The following is an 18,103-nucleotide window of genomic DNA, read 5'->3' on the forward strand; positions in this document are numbered from 1 at the left end:
GAATGACTTTGGGTGAGAGGAGGGGTCCATTCAGTTTGTTGGGGGGCTTAGAGTTTTATTTTTGGTAACCTGGGAACTTGCAACTGGCATCTGAAGTGACACAGTCTTGTGGTACTGAGCCTTTAACTTGTGAGATCGGATGCTAACTCCATCTAAATAGTGTCAGGTAACCACAGGTAACTTCTCTGCCCATGCCAACTGGGTGTTCTACAATTAAGTTGAACTGTAGGAAACCCAATTGATGTGGGCAGAGAATTGGAGAATTGTATGGTATGGAAAATTCCTACACATTTGATATTGGAAATGTGAGTAGAAACAGTAGAGAACTACCAAAAACTAAATTATTTTTAAAAGTACATTTTTTTCCTGCATTTTGATGGCATTAGCACACTATGAGCATTGCTGAATGTGAGGCTGAGAGCAAAAGTCTGATTTCATACCAGGTACGTCAAATTTTGCATCTGTAATCTCTAATCAAATAAAGTCTAGGAAATTATTAATTACATAGTAATACTTAGGGCTCATAAGTGATTTTCCTTTTAAAATACTTCGTGAATGTTAATTATGCAACCTAGAATCTATAAGGCAGACAGATTATTTTATGGTCAGAGTAGTTGTTTAACTTCTCTTGAGAGAATGATTTCTCCCAATACAACACACTCAATTACTATTAAAATAGGAAACTTCTTTATAAGTAGATGAGGATTACTGAATACTCCCTCTTTAATGTAGCTAAAGATATACTTTCCTTTTTCTACTGCTAAAGAACCTAAAAATGTTACACTGTACTTGCAAAATTACTTGAGAGGCTGAGAATGGTGGCTCAAACCTGTAATCCCAGCACTGTCCAGGTGGGAGGATTGCTTGAGCCTGGGAAATTGAGACCAGTCTGGGCAAGACCAGCCAGGGTAACATAGCAAGACCCTGTCTCTGCAAAAAAAACACAAAAAACAAAAAACAAAACAAAACAAAACAAAAAAACAATCAGCTGGGTGCAGTGGCATGTGCCTGTAGTCCCAGGTACTTGGGGGCTGAGGTGGGAGGATCACTTTATCCCAGGAGGTAGAGGTTGCAGTGAGCCGAGATTGCACCACTGCACTCCAGCCTGGGTGACAGAGCAAGACTCCATCTCAAGAAAATAAAAATAAAAATAAATAAAATAAATAAAAATTACTTGAGAGACAGCCCATTAAAGTTGTACAGAATCTTGCACCAGGAGTTAGTTCTTGATATTTTATCACCTCTGTGTCTCAGTGTCTCAGTTTTGGTGTCTTTTGAGGAAAAAAAGCTTGTTTGGAGCTGCTGCGTATCATTCTCTTCTAAGAATACCTCTTTCTTTACCCACATCAAGAATACCTTTTTCTTTACCTACATCTTAAGGCGTTGATATTCTCCATGGCTAATGCCAGTTTTCTTCATCTGTCATTTCATACTCTCTTCCTTGGAGAAAATTTTTATTTGGAAGAGATAGACATATGTTTACTAAGTTCTGAATACTGACCTAAACACTTTCCAAACAAACTGGTTTCATTTTTATGATGTTATGAGGTAGGTACTCTTATTATCCTCATTTTATAGACTAGGAAACTGAAGCACAGAGAGGTTAATCATTTGTCCAAGTAACCAGTAAGTGGAGAGATCAGGACTTGGACTCAGTCTGTCTCTAGAGGACATTCGCTTCATCACCTCACTATGCTTATCTTGTCTTTTCCGCAATGTAGATTGCGCCTAATCTTTGGAGAATCTGAAACCTGTCAGTGAAGCCCATCTGCCTCTCCTGAACATGGAATCCATATATTAAAGTGCTTAATGTGTATTTCCATCTCATTGTCCAGCAAATACTTCAAATTCTCGATAGCACAGCTGAGTTCATTTTTCCTCCATGAATAGCCTGTACTGCTGTTTTAGAAAATGGCATCACCAGCCGGTCAGTGAGTTACAATTCTGGAAGTTATCTTCGGCTCTTCATTTCCCCCTTAACTTTTACCTACGCCTGTGTTGCCTATCCTGTCAATTGTATTTCCTACAGATGTCTTGAATTTGGCTTTCTATGCCTATTGTCATCTATCCTTATCATTTCTTTCCTGAATGACCAAGTAGCAGGGGTTCCAGTTTGTGCATAAACCATGCCCAGCATTGTGCTTCATACATAGTTGGTTACATCTGATGAACTGGTAAAGAAGCCCCTCTGTCTTAGTCTATTTTGTGTTGCTAAAGTAGAATACTTGGCACTGGGTAATTTATAAAGAACAGAGATTTATTTCTTATAGTCCTGAAGGCTGGGAAGTCCAAAGGCAAGGGTCTTCTTGCTGCATCATCCCATAGTGAAAAGTAGAAGGAGAAAGAGAGCATGAAAGAGAGAGAGAGAGAGAACTAAGTCATCTTTTCATCAGGAACTGTATTAGTCCATCCTCACACTGCTATAAAGACTGGATAATTTATGAAGAAACGAGGTTTAATTGACTCACAGTTCCACAGGCTTAACAGGAATGATGACTGAGAGGCCTCAGGAAACTTACAATCATGGTGGAAAGGAAGGGGGAAGCAAGTACATGCTTCACATGACAGCATGTGGGTCTGGGTTCACAAGGCCCCAGCATTCAAAGTTGGGGATGTGTAAGGCAAGGCAAGAGAGGCAGCCAGACTTGGCAATGACTTCATATCACATACTAACCATAGGCAGTGGACACCTAGGTAACTCTTTCCAGGATACCTTCTTGAAATTATGAAGGGAAGAACTGACTAAAATAAATAAGCCCTCCCCACTGACCTTTAAAGGACCTAACAGTGGAAGAATTCCAACTGGACCACAGTTCTTGAGACCTACCTGCAGATCAAAACACAAATGAAAGTTTTGCAGCTCTTGGCTATTGCAGAGGTCCAGGGGAAGGGATGATGTTTGCCAAGGAGACAAAATTGGAAGAATTCAGGATACATTATGAAGGCAGGGAGGCAAATCATGTGGAGTGACTGGATGTGGCGGTTAGATTAAAGGTGGCTTTTTTTTTTTTTTTTTGAGACAGCTCTGTCGCCTAGGCTAGAGTGTAGTGGCGTGATCTCAGCTCACTGCAACCTCTGCCTCCTAGATTCAAACGAATCTTCTGCCTTAGCCTCCAAGTATCTGGGATTACAAGTACTCACCACCATGCCCGGCTAATTTTTGTGTTTTTAATAGAGACGGGATTTCGCCATGTTGGCCAGGCTGGTCTCGAACTCCTGACCTCCAGTGATCCACCCAGCTCACCCTCCCAAAGTGCTGGGTTTACAGGTGTGAGCCATTGTGCCCGGCCAAAGGTGACTTTTAACTTGGAGTTGGCTTAAGCAGTTGGATGAATGATGGTAGTATGTACTGACCTGGCGAAGTCTGGAGGAGGAAGAGGTTTAGGGACAGAAATCAAAGTTCTGCCCAGGAACAGTTAAAGTGATAGGAAAGAGCTTGGAAAATCAGCAGTCTTCTTGTCAAATTTTATGTGTGTGTGTCTTCCCTGCCAGCAAGCGGGTAATATTTGGTTAATGATGCTCCATGAACTAAAGTCACTTTCAGAGAAATGCTTTAAATGGCAGTGATGAGCTAAAGTCCATTAGGAAAACCTACTAAGCAAACTGTCCCAGAGCACTAGGAAAGGCACCATGATACATAGACAGATAGAGCATGTTAGATAAGAATTACATCTCCACACTGGTGAATGGTTTTTCACTTAAGAGATGAGCAAGGCTGGGATTGGCTGCCCCTCTGGGGACCCAGAGCACATGTCATGTAGTGCTGCTCTGATTTTTTTCTTTTTATTCCATAAACCTTAAGGACAATTAACTTGCCCTCTACGATGTAAAATAATCAAATCATTCACATTAATTTATTATTTCTAAAAATTTTTAAAGAAGGTTTTCAGAAATTGACTTCTTACATACGCCAAATTCCTTTTGTTAGTTAATTAGAATATATTTTTAAAGTGTAATTCTTTTTTTTTTTTCTTTTGAGATGGAGATTCACTCTTGTTGCCCAGGCTGGAGTGCAATGGTGCAGTCTTGGCCCACTGCAACCTCCGCCTCCCGGGTTCAAGTGATTCTCCTGCCTCAGCCTCCCTAGTAGCTGGGATTACAGGCGCCTGTCACTGCGCCCGGCTAATTTTTGTATTTTTAGTAGAGACGGTGTTTCGCCGTGTTGGCCAAGCTGGTCTCCAACTCCTGACATCAGGTGATCCACCTGCCTTGGCCTCCCAAAGTGCTATAATTATAGGCATGAGCCACCATGCCTGGCCTAAAGTGTAATTCTTATATATTCTAGTTTTTTACATTTGCTTAGGGTCCTTTTACTCAAAATAGTTACAATTTAGAAGTTATCTATATTATCTTATCCACATTTATTGCCAACACAGGCAAATTAAATTTCAGGAATCTTAGACGGTTCTTCCCATTAAGTACTTAATCATGTTCTGCGAAAACTGGGCAAGTTGCATTTTGTCTTTTTAATGGTGAAAGGTAAAAAGAAAGAATGAAACACGCTATTGTGGGCCTTTGTCTACATTCCCATTGTAATTCGGATTTTGGGGGGATTCATGGAGTAAAGTCCAATCTATTTACAATTAGTTAAACAATTTTGAAGGCTCTTTCTGTCAATTTTAAAAATCCCTGCCTAGGGCCCGGCGCGGTGGCTCATGCCTGTAATTCCAGCACTTTGGGAGGCCGAGGCAGGTGGATCATGAGGTCAGGAGATTGAGACCATCCTGGCTAATGCAGTGAAACACTGTCTCTACCAAAAATACAAAAAAATTAGCTGGGCGTGGTGGTGGGCGCCTATAGTCCCAGCTACTTGGGAGGCTGAGGCAGGAGAATGGCGTGAACCCGGGAGGCAGAGCTTACAGTGAGCCGAGATCACGCCACTGCACTCCAGCCTGGGCGACAGAGCGAGACTCCATCTCAAAAAAGAAAAAACAAAAAAACAAAAAAACAAAATCCCCGCCTGGGGATTTTAGGCTTTTCCTCATTCGTATACAGTTGACCCTTGAGCAACATGGATTTGAACTGCACAGGTTCACTTGTACATGGATTATTTTCAGTAAATATAGGGAAATATTTGGAGATTTGTGATAATTTGGAAAAATCTTGCTTTTCTTCTTGCCTACTTTATCATAAGAATACAACATATATATAACATATAGTATACAAAATCTGTGTTAATCACCTGTTTAAGTTATGGACAAGGCTTCTGGTAAACAGTAGACTGTTAACTTTTGGTTGTATGTGGATATGCAACTGTGCTCCTAACCCTTGTGTTGTTTAAGGGTCAACTGTATTTCATTTTGGTGCCCCATTGCCCTCTGGATAAAGTCCACATTTTTGGACTAACTTACCAAGATCCTTCTTCCTCTTCTCTTTTATACTCTGGGCTGGAGTCAAATGGAGCTGCTTCAAATCCTGAACTGGCCTTTCTCTCTACTGTTTCCTGGCCTGTGTGTATAGACTGTTCCCTCTGCCTGGGGTTCTCTTGTGTGTCTTCCTCCTTCCACGTACCCTCCCGCCTTGATCTCTCTACTGTTTGGCTACCTCCCCCTAGCTAACTCCTATTCAACCTTCAAATCTATGCCAGGATTTTGCAGGGAACCCTTTCCTCATGCCTCAGGTCTGATGCAGCCCACACAGGCCTCTGCTCTGTGCTCACTTCAGCCTAGCATGTATCTTGCTTATGGAACCTGATTGCTCATCTATAACCCTTTCTAGAATGTAACTTCCTTAAGAATAGAACTCTGGCTTATTCTCAGTTGCAATCCTAGCACCTAGCACAGAGCCAGGCAAATAGTAGATAGTAAATTTTTACTGAATGAATGAAAACACAAATATAAAGAAAATGTATATTTGATGTTATGGAAATAAAACATAGGTATGAAGAGAAATATTTTACCTAAAATACATACATTTTAGGGTAAGTAGACATTATTTTTATGTATGTGTTACATTATTCACATCGCTGTTATCCTACATTAACAAATACAGGTCTACTACTTTAGATATCATTTGAAGAATAACATAGACTCCATGTAGGAAGGATTGGTATGTGGAAGATATGAAGTGTGATTTTTGTTTTCCCATGGGAATCAATGCAATTATTGATGTTAATAACAACAAGAACAACCATTAATAATATGTTCAATACATATATAGTATTTTTGGTTGAAAAAATGGAAATCAAAGGTTTGAAAACATAATTTTCTTCTAGAGTTTCTACACAGGACTAGGCATCAGAAAACATATGTTCCAAAAGTGTGTCAAGGGTCGCCATGGAAACCACAGGGCACAACATTTGTGTCCCAGGCTTCTGGAACACTAAGGACCGAAAGAACGTGAGTGAGAGCAGGGGAATTTAGGAATCCGTTGAGGATGCCTGAATGGGTTTGTTGGCCCTGATCACACTCCAGAGACAGGCATATGGTCACAGGCAATCAGAAATGAAAAAGGACATTAATTTGTACCCTGTGGAGTTGTCTTCGGTTGATAAAAAGGACTTCTCTGTGAGTGTATATTTTAATTATGCTGTTAGCTAGGAGTCAATTAAATTACAATACCTAGATCCAAATAGTTGTATTCATTTGAAACTTATGAAAATTAGATTTTGGAAACAAGTTAGTATTTCTTAATCTATGCTTAATATTACTAAATATTTGTATTTATTAATACAAATGCTAGGCTGTCTTTGTACAGCATCATATTTGTACACAGTGTCTAGCATCACAGCATGAAACTCACATTTAATTTTACTGTTATTCTTGTGAGTTAGAAATTATTATAATTTCTATTTAATATCAGAGGAAACTGAGTCCAAAACAATGCATACAGGTGGTGAGAGAGAGATGCCTGAAACCCAGGCTTCTGATTACAAATCTAGCATTTTTTCACTACTCCAGGCTGCAAAGGAACTGATTTGTGAATCCAGGTGATTCACATGAGTTCATCTCCTCACATTTTAATTACTCATTTATTTATCCATTCTCCAGATATACACTGAGCATGTATTTTGTGTGTTTCCTCATTTATAAAATGGAAATAATAATATACCTACCTGATAGGCAACCAATGTGAGAACTGAGATACATACATTTTAGGGTAAGTAGACATTATTTTTATGTATGTGTTACATTATTCGCTTGTATTGTGAATTGGTGCTTGTACTGTGCTTGGTTTTAGATGAAACCGAACTGTTAACTACTATTATTTTCCTGCTAGAAATATGTAGAGTAGAAACATTATTAAATGTGAACATGGAAGTGAACATTCAAAACTTTAGATTATGGCTGGGTGCGGTGGCTCATGCCTGTTATTCCAGCACTTTGGGAGGCCCAGGCGGGCAGATCATGAGGTCAGGAGTTCGAGACCAGCCTGGCCAACATAGTGAAACCCCGTCTCTACTAAAAATACAAAAAACAGTTAGCCGGGCGTGGTGGCGGGCACCTGTAGTCCCAGATACTCGGGAGGCTGAGGCAGGAGAATTGCTTGAGCCCAGGAGGCAGAGCTTGCAGTGAGCCGAGATCGCGCCACTGGACTCCAGCCTGGGTGACAACGCAAGACTCCATCTCAAAAACAAAACAAAACAAGACAAAACAAAACAAAAAACCTTTGGATTACAATGTGTAGCTCACTAGTATTTCTCAGCATGGCTATGATGGTGATGGTTGGAGAGGAGTGGTGTGGGAAATATTATCTATTTTTGGAGTAAAAATGTTCACTTATTTTTTCTGTAAAAAGAGTATGAATGGTGTAGGTGCCGCGGCTCCCACTTGCAATCCCAGCACCTTGGGAGGTCAAAACAGGAGAAACTGGCTCTAGCTGAGGATTTCAAGACCAGCCTGGGCAACATAGTGGGACCCTGTCTCTACAAAAAAATCAAACAATTAGCCAAGTGCAGTGGCTCATGTCTGTAGTCCCAGCTACTCTGGAGCCTGAGATGTGAGAATCACTCAAGCTCAGGAGGTTGAGATTACAGTGACCTGTGATGGTGTCACTGCACTCCAGCCTGGGTGACACAGTGAGACTCTGTCTCAAAAAAAAAAAAAAAAAAAAGAGTAGTAATGACAAATAAATATAGATGGATAAATTCTGTAAAATTTAAAAAATGTATTGAGTTGTTAACTTGTTTGGTAAGTATAGCAAACGGACAATAAATTGACTATTGTGAACTCATGGAACTTTCTTTTACCTTCTAAAACTGTTCCATTCTTTATTGACTGCATTAGTGAAGAAGAAGATGAATATTGAATTGACTTGTTTTATTGTGAACATTAATGTTCACTATACCAGTATTTCTAAACTGTATTTTGTAGAATGCTGGTATGCGATTAATAAATCACAGGGTTGAAAACAATTCAAATTTCTATAGAAGCCACACAAGAACAATAGCAATGGCAGATAATGCACCATCTTATATTGTTTCATTTGGAGATTATTTCAATATTTCCTCTAAATATCTTGAAGAAAATAGTTGTAGATATTATGCATACATTATTATTGACACTTTATGGCTAAAGTGTAATAATCTATAAGTTAAATAATGTAATTTAAACTAACTAGGGAAAAATTAGGAAAAGGTTGTCGATATTACAGCAAATAATGAATACTGGTCTTATTTCCACCAGTTATGTGAGTTTGGGAAATCAGTTACCGACTGTGGACCTCCTTCTCTTTTTTTCTCTTTTATTTTGCCATATAACTGTTTATAAAGGAACTATTTTGTAGAAGCCTTGAGTGCTCATCCACTGCCTTCCACTCCCACCCCCATATTGGTCTTGTGCTAAATCCCTTGAGTTGGATGGAGTCTGTTTGAAAACTGGAACTAGCTGATCTCCCAGGTCCCTTCTGGTTTTTACTTCTTTGATTTTGGTTTGGAATTCTTAAACAGGCATTGGTGATTTGTCTGATACAGAATGTGGCTGGGTTAGGCTAAGGTCTTATCATTTGTGGGCAGGCTTCTGGAACAGAACCGCTTCTGAGTCACGCTATTTATTTTTGGTATTCTGGTTCTACTGTAATAACTTTTTTATTATATGTATTTTACTAAAAGCTGTTTTAAATTATTTTTGGGATCAAAAAATTGTCAAAATATGTATATGAATAAATAATTCAAATTACCTTGAATATCAAATCACTCAGCAGCACAGGTTTCTACTACGTGTTTCATACTTAATCTGAAAATTAATTTCCAGAAATAATTCGAAGTATGTATTCTATATTTTCTTTACATTCTTTGGTAACTTTGTATCACTACTGAATAAACAACTAAACGAGTATGTTCTAATGATACATTCTAATAAGAAATTATGATAATTTTAAAAGAATACACTATGTAAACCACATAGCTGTCAGGCCTTTGACAATCTTGAGCTCATTTTTCCTTGCCCTCTTCCAGCAAGAAAGAATATTTTCCACCAGGCGCAGTGGCTCATGCCTGTAATCCCAGCACTTTGGGAGGGTGAGGTGGGCGGATCACGAGGTCAAGAGATCGAGACCATCCTGGCCAATATGGCAAAACCCTGTCTCTACTAAAAATACAAAAATTAGTTGGGTGTGGTGGTGCATGCCTGTAGTCCCAGCTACTCGGGAGGCTGAGGCAGGCAAATTGCTTGAAACTGGGAGGCAGAGGTTGCAGTGAACCGAGATTGTGCCACTGCACTCCAGCCTGGTGAAAGAGGGAGACTCCATCTCCAAAAAAAAAAAAAAAAAAAAAAAAGAATATTTTCCTTTTCTTTTTCTTGAAGCTAAATGATAAAATTTAATTCTTTTATGTGTTTCATTTCTTTTGCTCACATCTGAATCTTTCATCCATTCTTTTTTCTTTTTTCAGAACTGGCCACACCAGTTTAAATGACAAAATTTGATTCTTTCATGTTTTTCATTTCTTTTGCTCTCATCTGAATCTTCCATCCATTCTTTTTTCTTTTTTCAGAACTGGCCACACCAGTTTATCACTAGTCTGCATTCAGTTCTGGGACCCACTTTATAAGAAATTGGACAAATTGGCAGAGACTGGACTGAGGGACTTAAAGCCATGTAATATAAGACAATGTTGAAGAAAATGGAGATATTTGTCTGGGGAAGACTAAGGAGAAAAGGAAGGTGGTCAAGGAAACTGTCTTTGCATTTTTGAAGACCTGTCATAAGTAAGGGTGGTCAGAGGTCCTGCAGCCTCCAGGCAGAATTAGAACTAGTGGCTTTTGACATAATTTAGAGCTGCCTCCAGCAGAGAGTTTTCTAGAACTGCAGGCACACAAGCATGGGTTGCAGGAGTTAGATTTAAATTTTGTTGTTTTCAGGGTGAGTGCAGTGGCTCACATCTGTAATTCCGGCACTTTGGGATCCTGAGGTGGGCGGATTACTTGAGGTCAGCAGTTTGAGACCAGCCTGGCCAACATAGTGAAATCCTGTCTCTACCAAAAATACGAAAATTAGCTGGGCAGGGTGGCACACGCGCCTGTAGTCCCAGCTACTCTGGAGGCTGTGGCAGTAGAATCGCTTGAACCCGGGAGGTAGAGGCTGCAATGAGCCCAGATGGTGCCACTGCACTCCAGCCTGGCGACAGAGCAAGACTCTGTCTCAAGAAAAAAAAAAAGTTGTTGTTTTCAAACTCGACACTTTTGACACTTACCTGCTGAATTTCTGTGTGTAGTATTACCTTCCTTTTGTGCAGTTGAGCGATATTTAAAATCTCTTAGTATTTCCTTTATATGTGAAATGCCTTCTTTATTGTTTCTTTAAAGTTCATTCCTTAAATTTATATCAAGCTGGGTGGTTGGAAAAGCTTCTTCTATTATCTTCCCTCATAGACTGTAAAAGTATGCCTTTATTATGAAACTACAACCAACAGGAACTTTGACCTCATGGTAATTGAGAGAATAAAGTGTTTTATGATCTCATTAGAACCTTGTTATGTATTATACGTGTGCTGTGTGTGCATTATCTGTTTCATATTTTTCTTGTAGAATTTTCTATACCATTTAGAATGGCTTAGAGAGATTTGATTATACTGACATTTTCCTTTCATGCAATTTTGTTGTTGTTTGTTTGAGACAGGGTCTCACTCTGTCGCCCAGAGACACTGCACTGCTGGAGTGCAGTGGCGTAATCATGTAATCACAGCTCACTGAAACCTCTGCCTCCCGGTTCGAGCGATTCTCCTGCCTCAGCCTCCTGAGTAGCTGGGATTACAGGCGTCAGCCACCACATCTGGCTAATTTTGTTTTATTTTTTTGAGACAGAGTCTCTTTCTGTCACCCAGGCTAGAGTGCAGTGGCACGATCTTGGCTCACTGCAACCTCCTGAGTAGCTGGGATTACAGGCGTGTGCCACCACACCCAGCTAAGTTTTGTAATTTTTTTTTTGAAACAGAGTTTTGCTCTTGTCACCCAGGCTGGAGTGCAATGAGGCGATCTCGGCTCACTGCAACCTCTGCCTCCCGGGTTCAAGCGATTCTCCTGCCTCAGCTTCCCTAGTAGCTGGGATTACAGGTGTGTGCCACCACGCCCGGCTAATTTTTTTGTATTATTAGTAGAGTCGGAGTTTTACCATGTTGGCCAGGCTGGTCTCGAACTTCTGCTCTCAGGTGATCCACCTGCCTCAGCCTCGCAAAGTGCTGGGATTACAGGCGTGAGCCACTGCACCCAGCCAACTTTTGTATTTTTTTTTAGTAGAGGAGAAGTTTCGCCATGTTGGCCAAGATGGTCTCAAATTCCTGACCTCAGGTGATCCGCAGGCCTTGGCCTTCCAAAGTGCTGTAATTATAGGTGTGAGCCACCATGCCCAGCCCCAAGCAATATTTTAAAAAACATTACTTACAGAGTTTTATTATCTTTGTAAAAATGCTAAGGAAAAATAAACATTTTCATTTGAACTTAAGGACTTGTATTTGTTAGGTGATAATTCATTCCTCATGATCAAAATTTTAAGCAGGAGAGTTACATAAAAAAGATTTTTGTAAAGGATCATTTTGGAAAATAACAAGAGGGTGTTCAATTATATCTGGCTTCACCGAAAGTGTAGATTGGAGTTCTTTTCATTAGACTATTTACTTTGTGAAATTAAAAGTTCATGAATTGGATGAGAACTCTGACTTCTATTTCTAATGCCCTTTTTCTAACACAAAACTCATGAAAAATTGTTGGGGAATTTGAGTGTAGATTCTGGAAGAATTTTAAATCAGAATCTTTGGATTTATTTAGCCTTTTAAACAAAGTGGATAAGTTTATTGAAAGATTCATATACTTCGTTTTTCTCTATCTTTCATATAAGAAATACTAGATTTTTTTTTTCAATAAAATAATTTGAGGCCGGGCGCGGTGGCTCAGCCTGTAATCCCAGTGCTGTGGAAGGCCAAGGCAGGGCGGATTGCTTGTACTCAGGAGTTGAAGACCACGGCCAACATGGCAAAACCCGGTCTCTACAAAAAATACAAAAATTAGCCGGGCGTGGTTGCGCAAGCCTGTAGACCCAACAATTTGGGAGGCTGAGGCACGAGAATCGCTTGAACCCGAGAGGTGGAGGTTGCAGTGAGCAGAGATTGGGCCACTGCACTCCAGCCTGGGTGATAGGGCGAGACAGTGTCTCAAACAAAGAAAACACACATTAAAAAAACCCCTACTAACAAAAACTGGAATTGGCCCTCGAAGGGCTCGCTCCCTCGGTCAGCTTGCACAGGTGCGCTCCCTTTCTCCCTAGAGGTCAACACGCGACTGCGAAGGAAAAGGCCGCCACAAGTTTCTTGCCGTTTCTGGAGAGAGCACTCAGAGCGCATGCTCTTCGGATAGTGGGTCTGTAGCGCCATTTTCGTATGGAAGGGACGGCACGCTGATTAGGCACAGCCGTAGGACGCCCAGCGTTCAAGTTGTTCAAACAGTATCTGGAGCCTCGCAGAGACAAGTCAAGGGCCTCTTTTAGCGGGACTCCTGCCTGGAGCGCTTCAGCTGAGACTATGTGAAGAAATTCCTTTGTGTTAACCTTCTCCTTGGACCAGTGGACTCTGCTCTCTCTCCTATTCACTCCGCCCCCGCCCAGGCTTGCTCTGCGGTCTCGCCCCGCCCCTCCGGGACCCGAGCTCTGTAAAGATTAGGCATTTGTGATGCTTTTGCGCTCACAGTGGCGGCCCAGTTGAGAGGGCGCGGAGAACCAGATGGGAAACTTTTTTTCCCGTGAGAACAAAGTACAAGTTATATCAGAGTCTGGTATGTGTAGAGGAAACCAATACATGTACTGTGAGCTAGGAGCTGGGGCTTCTTTTTCAATTGTATTTTTTATAAAGATGCAGACCCCCTCAGTGTTGGGCGTGGGGGGTGGTTGAAATGTTAGCTAGAGGCGAGGCAGGGCACGGAGATCTGAGGTTTTTACGTGTGTGCGTGTGTGTGTGTGTGCGCGCGCGCTCGCGCGGCAAGAGTTTAGAAGAGCATGGATGAGTGGGCGAGAAAGAGAATGAGAGAGAAAAAAGAAATCTGGAGTGGGACAAGACTTAGTGGGTGCCAAAAAGAAAGGGGGCGCCGGCGCATCCTAGCCTCCGAGGCCGCGACAGAGCCCTTGGCGATGTCCACTTCCAACGCCGCCGTTTCATTCATAAGTTTCTGGCCTAGAGGCCCCGCCCGCTCCCCTGGGCCGAGGGCCCCATTTCCTGAACAGCAATTGGTGGACGGCAACAAAGCCTTAGCAACCGGCTCCTAGTGACCCGCGGGGTGCCTGGTAACTGGGGCTGCTGCGGAGAAAGGAGCCGGGCTGTCCCTTTAAGGGATGGCCGCGGAGTCCTGAAAGTGGAGGGGGCTGAGGGAGGGCGGGGAGGAAGGTCTGGGGGCGGACCCAGGGGGAGGAGGAGGAGGAAGAGTAACTGCTGAAAGGAGGTGGCGAAGGAGGAGCCGGAGCAGCTGCTGCCAGCCCGCGGGCACTGAAGTCCTGCCGGCAGCCGCTCGAGTAGCCACGGGCGCGATCGAGACCAGACGTCTCCTCCTCCATGATAACTTTGGAAGCCGGGGGAAGACTTTGCCCTGCCGTGAGAGCTGGTCTGCGTTTCCCAGGCGCGGCGACGGCGAAGCAGCAGCTGCAGCAGCCGGGTCCAAATAGGAGCGGCCACAGCCAGGGGCGTGTGCGCCCCGCGCGGAGCGGGCTCGGGTTCCCCTCGGAATGTCCCCGGGGCGCCCGGCGCGCTGACCCCGAAGCCGCCTCCGCCTTCGGCGCCTGCTGCCTCCCTCGGCCAGGCTTGGTGTTCGGGACTGTGAGCTTCCTGGCTTCTGGGCAGTGGGGAAGCCCCCGGAGGCGAGTGACCTCAGCTGGCCACGACCCAGCCCTCCCCAGTGCGTATCTCGCTTAAGATGGCAGCGGAGTCAGGGGAACTAATCGGGGCTTGTGAGTTCATGAAAGGTGAGGAGCAGCCGCCCCGCATCTTCCAACGCTCTTTTGCCCCCAACTCTTCACTTCCCGCGCCACTGTCCCCACCTTCTCCTGAGGCTGCCAGTGTCCTGCAGCCGCTGCGCGCGCTCTCGTCCCCTCTCGGGACTCTCCTTTCTCCGAGGACCCCCTGCTTCCGGCTTCTCGTTCTTGTGTCCCTTGCTCCCTCTGCAGTTCCCTCGGATGGCTTCTCGGCCTCGTAATGGGACAGCACCGGCTTCTCTGCCCGGACTCCGGCACTCAGCAGTTCATGGGGAGCCTGCTCCGGTTGCTCACCGGTCGCCTTTATTCCACCATCGCAGGCTTCGGTTTTCGGGACACCCCCAACCACACCCCCTAAGTCTCTCTCCGTTCCTCTTTTTCAAATCTCCGAAGCCGCATGGGGGAGGCTCACCTCTTTCTTCCCCTTCTCGCAGCTGCTGAGGTCTGGAGATTTGGGAACCAAACTTGCACCTCCAGTTCTGCGGGTACCCCCCTCTCCTGGCTACTCCGCTGGCCTGAAACAAGGGAAATGTGGGTGCTCTGCACCCCGCTGAGTTCCTCGGTCAGGTCTTCCTCTTGCCTAACTGTTGTGCTCTTGAGTCTCTAGCTTTCTGGGAGAGATGAGGTTTCTGCAAGAATTCCACGTGTTGATGGGGTCTTTAAATTGAATCCTTCGTATGTTATCACCCCCCTTCACTTCCACTTCCCTACTTCTCATATGTTTTTTCTGTCTTTTAAACTTGTCTTTCAGATCGGTTATATTTTGCTACTTTAAGGAATAGACCAAAAAGCACAGTAAATACCCACTATTTCTCCATCGATGAGGAGCTGGTCTATGAAAAGTAAGTTTCTGTTTTGTTTTTTTTTCTCTTGGCCATTCAGCTTGTTCTTTGACGAGGAAACACTATGCACTTTTATTCATTTTCCCCCAGTGATTTGAGTAACAATCCCAATGTTTTAAGGCTCGGGTGCCTGGGGAGAAGTTCAGGGAAAATGGACAATTTGAACCTTTCAACACCTCAGTTCTTTTAGACATCTATCTGTTTCAGTTCTTCCTACCACCACAGCAAACAGCAACTGGAGATTCCTAACACTCCCCAGAGTAGGACCAGGGAGACACACTATCATTGCCAGACTCTGTAATTGGCCTGTGAATCAGTCACTAAGTATTTATGGAGTGGCCATAGGGTACAGGGCAGTGCGTGTATTACAGGTGCTTGAGCTTTATAGTTTACAAGGCTTCTGTTCTATCTCAGGATGTTTTTGTTTGTGCAGCTCTTTTTCAGAAAGTGGGACACATTAACTGCAGGGAGCTGTATCAGAGTCACATCTATGACTAACATTTTATCTGACATATTATTGATTCTTTTATTTGGGTACCCCAAACTTTTTGATATTATTTTCTTTGCTTCTGATGAAATGATGTAGCAGTCCTGATTTATTTTCTTTGACTACTTTGCTTCTGTGGGATTAGGATTTGAGAGTGTAAAATAAAAGTAGGGAACTGTTTTCTGTAAAAGACCACTAAACTACAGGAAAAAGATATCTTAATACTTTAGGTATAGCAAAACATTAATTGAACAGAGATAAATCTTTATTCAATATAAGTATCAGATAATAAGAAATAAGGCTGAATTGACTTGGTTATGTACTTTTATGAAAAGAGCTGGTGTTTCAGAGGAGTCTAATATATTCTATTTTAAATGTTTAAAGTTTCTTTCTTGTTGTCTTTACCAAATGTGCAGATAAATGAACATAGTTAAATGAATCATAATTAGCTTCCTTGGACTTGTGTTGTTAGAAAGGTTATTGGCAGTTTGCCTAATGATTTGTGGGTACTACCAGGTCTCCGAAGAGTGAGTGTTCTGGACCTTCAATAGCATATCTTTTATTTGGGGGAAAACAATCTTTGTCACTTCATCATAGAGGTTCTTGAAATTGAGGTCTGCGACGTTTCTCTTAGTGGTGCTGGGAGGAGGATGCTTCTTGAATGGCTAAAGTAAGAGTGGGAATGAAAGAGCCCTTTGCTGCTGCTCATGAATGCCCAGAGTTGCTGAGGCAAAGAGGTCTGAGTCTCTGGTGTCAGATTACAGCTCTGCTTCTAGACAGAATGGAGTTATGTGCGGCTGTGTACCTGGATGATGTCACTGCCAGCAGTGTTTACTGAGTGTTCACTCTGTTGTTGGGAATGTGCATTGTTGTGCCTCTGTTTTTGTGATTTTAGGGTTTGGGGGTCTCTCATGAGTCTGAGAGTGGGAATGGTGTATATGTCATTATGTTCAATTCTATAGTAACTCACATGCCAGAGGTTGTTAATATGTTAATATGTCATTGAATGAGCTCTAGCCATGGAGATCTGAGTCACTTCTCTTGGGATTGCTAGGTGATAGATCTAGCAGAAAATTAAGCCAACTAAACACTGTGCATGATGGCTTTTTGATTTTAGTATTGATAGATGAGGAAAATGTTTAATGTGATTTTCATGTTGGTATTTTGGGATAGGCCTACAAATCATATTCCTCTTATAGTCTACTGTTTTTCTGGTATTTTACAAGGAAAGACTTGCTGGAGAAACCATCCAATTTATATTGTGAGTTTGAATTGACATTTGAAATATGATGAGGACTCCAGCCTGGGCAGAGTGTGTACTTTTCTTAGTTTGAACTTACCCTTCTGTGCCACAGTAATGGCTGTGGCTCTGAAACCTCCAACTCCATCTTTTTTGTTACCCCGACATATTACATGATGCTAGGTGATGCAGAGAATAAAACAATGTTGAATGCACATGTTACCTTCGAAGAGCTCCAAGCCTGTAGGGAAAATAACAGAACTGCAGTTTGAGGTATAGGAAAGATATCTGCCAAAAGAGAAGTACAATCTCTATGCTAGGAGAGGAATTCACAGGGGGGTGGGGGCACATCTGGTGCAGGCGTTCCGCAAAGGCTTCGTGGAAGAGTTAAGATCGGCTTGAAGGATGGACAAGGTCTTATCAGGCAGAGATGTGAGAGGAGGGATCTTAGAAAACAGCAAGTGTGAGGAGGGGAGAACCTTGGGACGTGTGTTCAGGGAACAGTAAGTCCTCCAGTTTGCCTGGTGTGTATTCAGGGAACATGTAGGGCATGGAGAATGTGAAGTTGAAAGGTTGGCTGGGGACAGAATGAATGTCAGGCTGAGAAACCTGCAGTTTTTTTGGTACACCATGGGACTCTTGAGGGATTTGGGGCAGCCATGGTATGACTTCATCTGTGCTAATTACAAATAATGGGAATCATTTATTGAGCATTTAAATGTATGCCATATACTGTTCTAGGTGCTCGTAACTATTCATTTTGTTTTCACAACAATTCTATGAGGCAGGCACTATTATCCTTATTGTACAAAAAGGCATAGAGAGGCTGGGTCACTTGCCCAAGGTCACAGAAGTAAAAGTAGCAGAGCTGGAGTTTGAAACCAAGTCATCTAGTTGCAGAGGACATATATCCTTCTCAAAAAATTAATACAGTAGCATCACTTAAGACGGGTTGTTGAGGAGATAAGAGCCCACTTAAAAAAATTCAGAGGGTATCAGGCATGGTGGCCCTCGCCTGTAATCACAGCAATTTGGGAGGCCGAGGCAGGTGGATCACGAGGCCAGAAATTCAAGACCAGTCTGGCCAATGTGGTGAAACCCCATCTCTACTAAAAATACAAAAATTAGCTGGGCATGGTGGCACATTCC

The 18,103-nt window shown here is 42.7% G+C and overlaps 1 protein-coding gene across 7 annotated transcripts in view; it reads left to right on the forward strand.

Moving 5' to 3' along the window:
* Positions 1-6,342: 6,342 nt before the first annotated feature.
* Positions 6,343-18,103, forward strand: part of CDC14A (cell division cycle 14A) — a 172,235-nt gene continuing 160,474 nt past the window's right edge. For 3 of the 7 annotated variants that reach the window (XM_050745044.1, XM_050745061.1, XM_050807496.1), the window contains exons 1-2: positions 13,962-14,376; positions 15,137-15,227. In XM_050745044.1, coding sequence (XP_050601001.1) covers positions 14,328-14,376; positions 15,137-15,227 — 140 coding nt within the window. In that variant the 5' untranslated portion in view covers positions 13,962-14,327. Of the gene's footprint in view, positions 6,507-13,122; positions 13,200-13,961; positions 14,377-15,136; positions 15,228-18,103 lie in introns of those variants that run through there. The other 4 variants (XM_050807490.1, XM_050807497.1, XM_050745054.1 and 1 more) reach the window with 3 other exon arrangements.

This window comes from Macaca thibetana, chromosome 1 (genome assembly GCF_024542745.1).
Source record: "Macaca thibetana thibetana isolate TM-01 chromosome 1, ASM2454274v1, whole genome shotgun sequence".
Lineage (NCBI taxonomy): Eukaryota > Metazoa > Chordata > Mammalia > Primates > Cercopithecidae > Macaca > Macaca thibetana.